Source organism: Achroia grisella, unplaced genomic scaffold (genome assembly GCF_030625045.1).
Source record: "Achroia grisella isolate CSIRO2021 unplaced genomic scaffold, CSIRO_AGI_Agris_v1 utg821, whole genome shotgun sequence".
In the NCBI taxonomy this organism is placed as follows: domain Eukaryota; kingdom Metazoa; phylum Arthropoda; class Insecta; order Lepidoptera; family Pyralidae; genus Achroia; species Achroia grisella.
The window spans coordinates 4,099,038-4,109,364 of NW_026713035.1; the positions used below are offsets into that span (position 1 = coordinate 4,099,038).

Sequence of the window (10,327 nt, forward strand, 5' to 3'; positions counted from 1 at the left end):
ATACATAATACAGGATATGTATTAAATATAGTAGATTTAAGTTCAATTGCAAATATATTGTTCGATTCAAACCACAATTTTTAACTACTTGAACGCATGTGTACTATTTAAAAAAGGAACTGTCAATTTGTTAATCAAAGTCAGATGTTTGATATTTTGAATTGTCAATATTTTACCAGAATGGTGCAAGAGAATGATAAAATTAATTAGATTATAAAATTGTAGATAACATGTTTTTATAATTCGTTAATAGTTTAAAATACCCATAATGTTCTCCTTGGGAGGGCAGCGTGTCTTACATAAGTGCCTCAAGATTTTGAGGTTAACTGTTCTTGATTTCAGCAACCTACCTGATATAAAGAATCTGAACGTAGTCAGGACTGTGGAGAAAACAATAGACAACAATACGAGTATATTCGTTGAGAGCCCCATACACGTAAAAGTTCAGCCCATCGACGTTAACGATTTAAAAGCACATAACAAATTGATTATGACACTCTACAGTCAGGGCAAAGATACGAGCGATTTCCAAGTGAAACAGACCTCTAAGCGTTTGGAACTGCTTAATAAGAATACTTCTCCAGATAGGAACGATGTCTGCTTAATACAAGTGCCATATCACCTGAAAGTGCAGGTGACAACTACAGATAAAGCATCTGTGCATTTATCAAAGTTGGAAGGTGAAGAATTTGTAGTCAAAACGGATAAAGGTATTGTTAAAGTTACTGACCTGAAGGCTCAGAATATTAAAGTCGAGAGTTCCGAAGGTGAGGTACATACAGAAGGAAGATTGCAAGCGAGCAATATAGAATTGAAGACGGGTTTAAATTCTGGAATACACTGTCACAATATCATGGCGAACACATTTGTAGTAACAACACATGCAGGACCAATAGGTGTCAAGTCATGTTACAGTGATAAGTCACATTTCACAACCCTAATGGGCAACATACGACTTGACCATCTACACAGGTCTGTAATGATTGATGTAATACAACAGGGAAACTTGTATATAACAGCGTTCTCTGGCAGTGTACAGGCTTCACTGAAGAGTGGTGAAGTTTTTATGCATGCTTCACAATTGACTGACAAAAGCAGTATATTTATTCATGAAAAAGGCAAAGTAGAGATGCTTGTTCACGACATATTGAAAAACTTGCCTGCAACAAATTTGATTGCGGATAAAATAAAAGTGGATGAGAAAATTATGAAGCTCGGTCGGTTCATGGATGATTCACATCCGCAACGGTTTAGGTTCGAAGGGGAGCCCCACAATGAGTTGCATATAGTCTGTAAGAATGGCTCAATTGAGTTGAAGGAGACAAACTTACCATTTCTCATTTAAGTTGTGAAATTGTATCTCTAATATTAGATATTATTTTTCCTTTATATTATTTGTATATGATGCTGAATAACATGGTTATTATTATTTTATATATGCAATTAAATATATTTCGCTAATATTGATTTTGAACTTTATTAAAAAAAGAATGCAATATTGTTTGTCAAGTACTTAATTTTATTTCACAGAAATAAATTATGATTACTTAAAAAATAACTGACGATTTTATACAAGGTACCACTTCTAAATTACATCACACTTTGGAGGGAGTGACAAAGTGCGACATACAACAAGGGGTTGGGGACATCATAAATATTGTGTAAAAAACTATGATAATCATAATAATGGTTATATCATAACATTTCAATTATAGTGCTAAAAAACATGAAATGTTAATTATTAAAATATGACAAGCTGTATAAGGTAAGCGGTGGGAGGGGAATAAAAATGACTGAAATTGGTGTGATGTAACTTAAGGATGAGCCCCAATTAGAAGTCACAAATACAACAATCTGTTTCAAAATGTTAATACAGTACAATACTAGGTAACTTTGTAAATTGTTAACTATAATCTAGTTATATATAAGAGTAGTCATGATGAAATTTATTGTTATATTATATATCTAAATTGTATATTTTTGATTTATATAAATACTGTATTATTATTGTTATATAAATACTGCATGATTATTCAAGTAACAAATAACTTTCTCATGTTGTTATATTCTATTGTAGGTACTATCTTTTTAAATTATTGTATAATTGTCATTTAGAAGTGATAATTATCAATTGTGTATTTATAAATGCATTTATATATTATTGGGGATCTGTCAATTAAATTGTATCAATTTATTTTTGGTTCCGAACAATACTGTGTTTATTATATTTGATCAGGTTTCTTAAAAGAACATCCTCTTCTAGTTCTTATATCCACCGATTTTTCTTAAAGTGCAGGTATACAGTAACATTTTAAAACAATCATTATGATGTATATTTTAAAAGTTATTTTAATAGTTCCTATGTTTCATAACTTGCTTTTGTGATATGTTTCCATACTGCTAGTCCTAGATGAATCTATGTAATTACAATACACATTTTAAGATATTATACAAAAGTATTGTTATTATTTAGATATATGGTAGAAATTATTAATAAATATTGTTGATTTTATTGCTATTGTTTTTAAATCCGACATTTATTTATTATTAACAGCCGCGCTAGTCTAGTGGCAAGCACACGCGTTACTTCTGATGGTCGCGGGGTCGATTCCTCGCATTTGTATTCATTAGTAATATTGTTTGTATTGGACTGAGTGTTTTACGTACATATATAATGATACATTAAAAAAGTATCCTATAATATAAGCTTTACTGAACTTAGGACTAGATGGCGCTGTTTTATTCTCCTGAATGATTATTACTATATAATCACATTACATCGGCGTGGTCTCCTTTCATAAATAATTTCTAATATATACTTGCTATTAATATTAATGAAATATATTCTGAACTATAAAAAATAACAAAACGAGATCACTATCTATTCAGATATATTCAATTTCATTCAATTATAGGTTCAGAATAGGCAAAACATGCCACTTTAACTACACACTTATTTGTTTTTTATGTGAGTACCTATTCCTGTAAACACCGTTAACAAGTTAGTACGCTTTGCGCTAAAAGAGATAAATAATATTTAATTATTTATAAATAATTAATACATTTCGAATTATGTTCTATAATTCTTCAATAAGAATACGCTTGTTATTAACAAAAACAGATTGAACTGATAACAGATACAAAACACAAATCATTCAGAAAAAAGCGCTTGATTTGGTTGTCATTGGCTGGTAACCATAAGCTAAAAATTTTGTTAGTAAGTTTTTATATAGCATAGAGACAAACGAGCTTTCGTTTCACCTCATGTTAATTACTTTCGCCCATGCCTGCACTTGCAACGTTAGAGAAATTAAGGGTATGATGCTGATGTCTTAGAAAATGATGTGTTCTTTCTTGAAGGTTTAATATCGTACTGTAGTTATTGTTTAATAGTAGGTACTTTTGAATTTCCATTATTATTTGTTTGTTTACTTACTTATTTTTTTAATCCAAGCGACTGTTAATTGGGTGCAAAGATGAGTGGATAGCGTGGGCTCGGCGCCGGCGGCGCGCAGATAACGAGCCAGTTTATATGCGGTACGACAGTGCGCGCGCGTCAGTTGCTACACGATGCCGGCCTGTGCGCCTGAATACAGTCGCCTCGCGCGATCCAACACTGAACTAGTGTTCTCTCCTCGAGTCAAACGCTGCTCGCACCAGCCGCCACCCTTCACAGCACTGCGGCGTTCCTTCTCGTCCACCTTCTCTCTCATACCCGAAGAACGAGCTATTTCACCGGAGCGACCACCGCCACTACCCCGCATCGTACGGATCATCACCTGGGGACCCAGATTATTCCTGAGACCAATATTTGCATTGCTCGGTTTGATATCACACCCAGCATGGAAACAAATCCTGGTAGTTCTACCCACATTATGGATTGCCGCGTCGTTATTCATATTCTGGAAGTGTGTTCAGGCTCCGATTGGGTTACTGAAGATGATAGGACGCGCAATCAGCTCTAACCAAGCTCATAAGCCTCGAACTGTGCTCATCAGTGGAGGAAGTACTGTTCAAGCATTGCATCTAGCCAGAAACTTTCATTCTGCCGGTGCCAGAGTTGTTGCCTTTGAAATAGAGGGACAATTCTCGTTACTGAAGTATTCCGCAGCAGTTAACAAATTCTACACAGTTCCGAGGCCTAATCCTGCTGATCCACTCGCGTATGCACACGCTTTGAAAGAAATCGCTGAAAGAGAAGGGGTAGTGTTCTATGTTCCGGTCAGTTCGACAACCCCCGCCTACTACGATGCTCTTGCGAAACCGCATTTGGAAGTAATCGGATGTCAATGCTTTATACCATGTGCTCGTGATGTAGTTACCTTAGATGATCCTTTAGAACTAATGCGAGTGTGTCGCGCCGCTGGTCTGCCGACACCACAATTCTGGGTTGTGGTTTGTGATGAAGATGTCCGAGCATGGTATGACAGTGGAGCATCGAAAGAAGGTCGTCACTACATAGCTAGCGCCGGTGCTCGTGGTGCAAGAGATCGCTTGCGATTTGTTATGCCAGAGGATAAGTCAGAGTTTAGATTCCCTCGTGAAATAAGTCTCGAAAAGCCATGGGTAATTTTGAGAGAACCAAAAGGAGAAAGATTTATAACGTGTACAACGTTGAAAGAGTCACGAGCTGTTAATAATGTAACATGCCGCGTAGACACAAGCAGGAAAGGATTAGTGCCACAGAAAGATGAAGAAGCAGACGCTTGGGTTCAGCGATTTGTTTCAAATCTTGCACCGGCAAGATCGATGACGGGGCACGTGTCTTTTAGACTTGTTCGTGAAGAAAATGGATCTAATGGACACAGCAATAGACTGGTAGCTATTGGAGCACGGGTGACTGTCTCATTACCATATTTGTGCCAAGGGCCGACCCGCTGCGGACACACAGCTACTGTGGGTAAACTCCTGGACACAGTACTAGATAGACGTGAAGCTCTCTTTGCTTTCTGGGACCCGTTGCCCTATTGTGCATATTATCAATCTAGACTGCCAGAACAAAGGAGGTTACCTCCTGAGCCCTGCAAAACCCCACCAAATGTGCCGCTGTGAAAATTCGATTAATCTGCAGCTTAGGAATTATTTATTAAGACACTCAGTACCTGAAGAGTGCGTGAGTGGGAGAGATTCTCCTCTGTGAGTGATAATCGCGTTTATTAATCGCGTTAATTGTCCCCCTGTTTTGGGAGAAGAGCTTTGTACGGTTCGGTCGGGGACGGTATGAATTGATTGTAACTACTAAGTAGATATTATATACTCTAAATGCCTACCAAATATATTGTAGACTTAATTCTAATTCTCAGTTAGTAATAAAAAGAAATAAGAATTATATTTTATTTTTATTTTCATTACTATAATCATATATATCTAGAATAATACATACATGTGATACAAATTGATTTGCTAATTCCTAAATTTCTATACAAATACGTACCTAATGTATAATTACATTGTAATGTATTTATTCATAGCGATGCATAATAAAATGAATGGATGATATTGATATCGAAAAATAGCTCATGTCAAAAGGTTATAGTCCATTATAGTGATAAAATAATAGTTACAAGTAAGTTCTAACATTTCCTATAGACACAATTTATTGAACATATGATATCCAGGAAATCCTAGAAAGATAGGTCCTATTTCTAAACAGAGTTAGATATTAATAACTTAATATTTTTTATGCTAGATACTAAAGAAAACAATATCCATATAATGTATTTATTGCTTTAAATTAGTACAGAGATAATACACGAAAACAATCCATATTTAACACTTTTATTTAGCAAATAATAAATAATACATACATACACAATCACACAAAAAAATCCATATTGAATGCAAAAACAATATCTAAATCTAAATATTGTTTTATTGTTTTCCTTGTCTTCAAAATTGGCAAAAGTAAGAGTACCTAGGCATCCATTAATATAGGTGTCTCCCTATATTAATAGATGCATACTTATAATGTGTACAATGATCACACATAAGGAAAACTATTATACTATGTCATTGCTCAATTCCATAAGATATTTAATTTCCTCATGCCTTTACATGTCCAGCGATCTAAGACTTACTAAAATAGAGTTTGTTGGGTCGTAATGCAAAATATTGAAGGAAAATAAAGTATTTTCCTTAATTGACGTTTCATCTAAGCTACAGTACTACAGTTTGACTAATGATAGGTGTCTATAATAGACTTACATACATAGTCGGTACATAGAAAAAAACTCATACACAAATTAACGGTGGCGAAATATATACGAAAATAGCTCTCATGTTATTGTTTCTTTTAAATTAAAAAACGAGCAAAATAGCAAGATTGGAGTAGTGAAAATAAAATATAGAAATGTATCCAATACCTTTATGGTTCTTTGTAAGTAATTTATTGAAACATTCGATAAATCGATGCATAATAAATATAAATATGCAAAAATACATAAATGTAAAAGGTCACTTAAGACAGTCAGTATGTCTGAGAAATTTACATACATACAATCCAAAAACTGACCATATTTATAGCACAGAATAAAGAATTTTTCTTATAATTGAAGCAAGTTGTAGTAAACTTGTCTTGCTTTATGCAAAATGCTTTTACCGAGCCGTAGCTTATTTGTGACTAGAGCCAGATAAATTTACTCTAGTGCGGAAACCTGACCAACGCTACTGGAAGCGTTACGACGTGAGTTTACATCACAGATAACATAATGTCTACATTCACATACAACACGTGTATCGCATTTTAAAGAGGCATCATCAGGCAAAGAGATCTCGGATATAGCTTGAAAAACTTGTGTTGACTCGGTTCGGCCACTAAACTGAGAGTTGGAGTCAACACTACATATTTGTGGTTAAAAGGTAGCGAAATTAAAGGAGACAAGTTGTCGCACATTGGTTAATATTCGACCATAATTAACTTAATATTCAGTAAGACGTTAGACAAATAATATAAATGACAAACAATATGAATGTATTCTAAATTTGACCTCAGACTAGAATAATAAAGAATATATAGGTATATAACGATGGTGTGTGTAATGTTTTTTATTGATTAATTACATATTTAATGAATAATTTTGATAAACATTAGTATACTCCATTTCTTCTCTATATAGACAAAACTATAAGTGTACGGAATTTTATACTAGGTACGACTCCTCTGTCCGCGCGATTTTTGTAAAAAGGCGTACAAAGTACATTGAAATACATTGTATGACGACGACGTACGGACGGTAGAAAGTCCATCTTTAATCTCAAGAAAAGTAGACGAAATCGCGATTTAAATTTAGTCTTGTATAGAATCAAAGCTGTAGAAGTGTCGGTGTTTGCGTCTGTTTGTCCAGTGCGATAACTGAAACATATTGTAACTGTGCTGCACTTGAAGTGATAGCCGTTATCGTCGTCCGGGTCAATCGACGCGGCCGGTCAAAGATCGCACCTTTCTCGAGTCCGTAGCTCATGGAAAAATAATCGCATCCCGCTTAATATGTGCAATATATATAATAATACGTCTGGACAATTCACAGCGCCATCATACCTTACATCACAGATAACGTAATATTACATACTTATATTCTATAATTTAATTGTCCCTTCTGTAGTGTCCGGGCCGTCCGACACTTGTGAATAAAATACAATTTCAAAATCCTTAAAAAAACACACACCATTTTAATTGTTTTACATAACCAAAATTTACTTGTTCTACCATAAACCAAAACACAGCTTACAAAACAAGTTTGGCAGTTGATGTAGATAATACCCAATACAAGCTTTTGGGGGAAGGGGATTGTTAATAATGAGGACTGTTGACCCCATTGCTAGCAATGTACCATGTAAGGTTGACCTCCACGCGGTTCCCCCTAGAAACCATCGTGATAAATTCCTGATTAATTTGTCACGATGGGCTAACTGACCTGACCTCATGCTCAACTTATCATCCTTCACTGATGCCCCGCCAGCGTAAACCGTTAGCGAAGGCGGGTGCACCATTCCATTATCATGCCTAAAAAAAAAAGGTCCAAGCTAAGTAGGGTTTGTGTTATGGGCACTAAACAAGGATAGCCAATAGCTACTCAGTATCTAAAGGAATGATTTCTATTTTTGAAGTTCAACACATTGCCGTAACTTTCGTTCTGCTACTAATCACCTGCTGTATCCAGTATCCTCTCATCGTTCTAATTTAAATTAATCTCATCTCAGTCTATATATACTTTAGTATTATATATAATATTTTTACAGAAAAGATAACGAACCGTACAAAATAGTGAATAGTTGTAATTGGTTCTTAATATTACCATTTAGAACATACCGTACAAAATAATTACAACTGTTGTTTACAACTTTCAACACAATCGATTGGTTGAAACGTCTTTTTAATTACTTATTATGGAATATAAATAATTAAAAAGACGTTTCAACCAATCGATTGTGCTGAAAATTGCTATTACATATGCAAATGAGTTGGAAATATTACGGAGACAATAAGCAGATCTGATGTTAAATGATTAGTTGTTATCTCATGTCGGTAATTAGCTACATAAAACCATGATTCATTGGATTGTCTAGGTAATTACATGCGTGATTGATATTAATTAGGCCCTGATTATTGATTCACAGAGTAAATAATATAATATCTATTGAAATACATAATATCTATATTTATGTGTTAAATCAGAGATATTGATAAATAACTAATATTATATAGAGGTAAAGTATGTGAGGTTGTAGGCAGTAATCTAGAATCTTCTAGAACGATTTTGTCAATTCTGTTAATATACATAACCCATTCAGCGTGAATTATTATAATTTACACACGACAATTAACACAGCGCTATCTAATCCCACGGTGAGCAGAGCTTGTGTTATGGACAACTGATATAAATACTTAGATATATTTTTTCTAAATACATATATAATATACATAGTAAATACCCAGACCAATACAATATAAATATAACAACAATATATACTGGCCACTTTGACTACAAATTGTTAGAGCGTATAGAGTGGAGTCCCTGTATTCTATTGTCCAACCACGTACCGAGAAGTGCAGAAGATTCATGGTATCTCAATATTTATATTGATGGAGATATTCCGTGGTTAGATAATTTGTTCTTGATTTCATCACAGTAATACGTAAGATATCACTGTTACTTAGCAATTAGAACACTATTTTTTAATGTGACAGATTATATTCCACAAACTTTTTATTCCACAAACAATATGCCTAATAACATTTCATAATCCATTACATTTTAATACATTTTACATTTCAATAATATACATAATATAAAATTATACAGTGAAGAGTAAATAATAATAGCAAAAAATAATTCTAAAATTAAATCTGTTAAAACACTAATTACTAACTATAATTTGACCTATCGAGCCGTAATAGAGATATTGTGTTTATACAGCATAAATACAATTATTCTTGATTTCACGTAACACATAACTGTTAGGTACTTAGCAACAAGAACACTACTTTTAAATGTGATGGATACACTTTTATTCCACAATCAAAGTGCCTAATATATATACTATACATATAAAATGTAGTAAGCTCCTATGTAGATGAAGGCAAACATACCTAAATATACACGTGACATTAAAGCAGATAAGGTCTAATCACGTTTGTGTAATACTACAATTTAGTGGACATCACGTGTTCTAGATATCAAAACACAAGGCGTAATAAAAAATTTGAGAAACCATCTCTAATTTAAGTACGCGCTCGGAGTTTTTACATTACATAGATATTTACTATATCTAAATATATATTTTTAGGTCATTAATAGAAACTGCATGATATTATTGTATATTTCATTCATATCTGAATGATATCTAATATGTTTTTATTACTCAATTAAAAATAACTTTACACTTAACTGAGTAATAAAATGTATTTTTTATTAGGTGTAGTTCTTTGAATCATTTACGAGTATTTGATATAATGGTTGTTAAAATAAGAAAACTAAATAAGAGGATATGGTAGAGGTGGACAACCCTCATCACTTAGAGGTATGAAAAATAGATAGTAGTCGATTCCCAGACCTACTAAATATGCATATAAAATTTCATAAAAATCGGTGAGGCCGTTTCGGAAGATTGGTACGCATTGCGACACGAGAATTTTATATATAAGATTAATAGATAATTTTAATATAAAAAGTACGAAACATGCTAATCATTGATAAATTATTTTCGCTTAGTACCTACCTATGTTATAATATCATTAAAAATAGTGAATTGAATAAGTATTTGAAATTGCTAAATTTAAGTTACTGGCCGGATTAAGGGCAAGCGAAAGGGGCGAATTCTATGAGTT

At 33.6% G+C, this 10,327-nt stretch overlaps 2 protein-coding genes across 2 annotated transcripts; both read left to right on the forward strand.

Moving 5' to 3' along the window:
• Nucleotides 1–152: 152 nt before the first annotated feature.
• Nucleotides 153–2,257, forward strand: LOC131852049 (uncharacterized). The gene has a single exon (XM_059202636.1). The coding sequence runs from the start codon at nt 269–271 to the stop codon at nt 1,343–1,345; it is 1,077 nt and encodes a 358-aa protein (XP_059058619.1). The 5' UTR covers nt 153–268; the 3' UTR covers nt 1,346–2,257.
• A 1,289-nt stretch (nt 2,258–3,546) lies between these two features.
• Nucleotides 3,547–5,315, forward strand: LOC131852052 (uncharacterized). Its single transcript, XM_059202640.1, has one exon. It carries the CDS (start codon nt 3,571–3,573, stop codon nt 5,050–5,052), a length of 1,482 nt encoding a protein of 493 aa, XP_059058623.1. The 5' UTR covers nt 3,547–3,570; the 3' UTR covers nt 5,053–5,315.
• Nucleotides 5,316–10,327: the final 5,012 nt, after the last annotated feature.

Bases quoted from the DNA above. Each gene is read 5' to 3' on its own strand.
- LOC131852049 (XM_059202636.1), top strand. From the start codon at position 269: ATGTTCTCCTTGGGAGGGCAGCGTGTCTTACATAAGTGCCTCAAGATT.
- LOC131852052 (XM_059202640.1), top strand. From the start codon at position 3,571: ATGCCGGCCTGTGCGCCTGAATACAGTCGCCTCGCGCGATCCAACACT.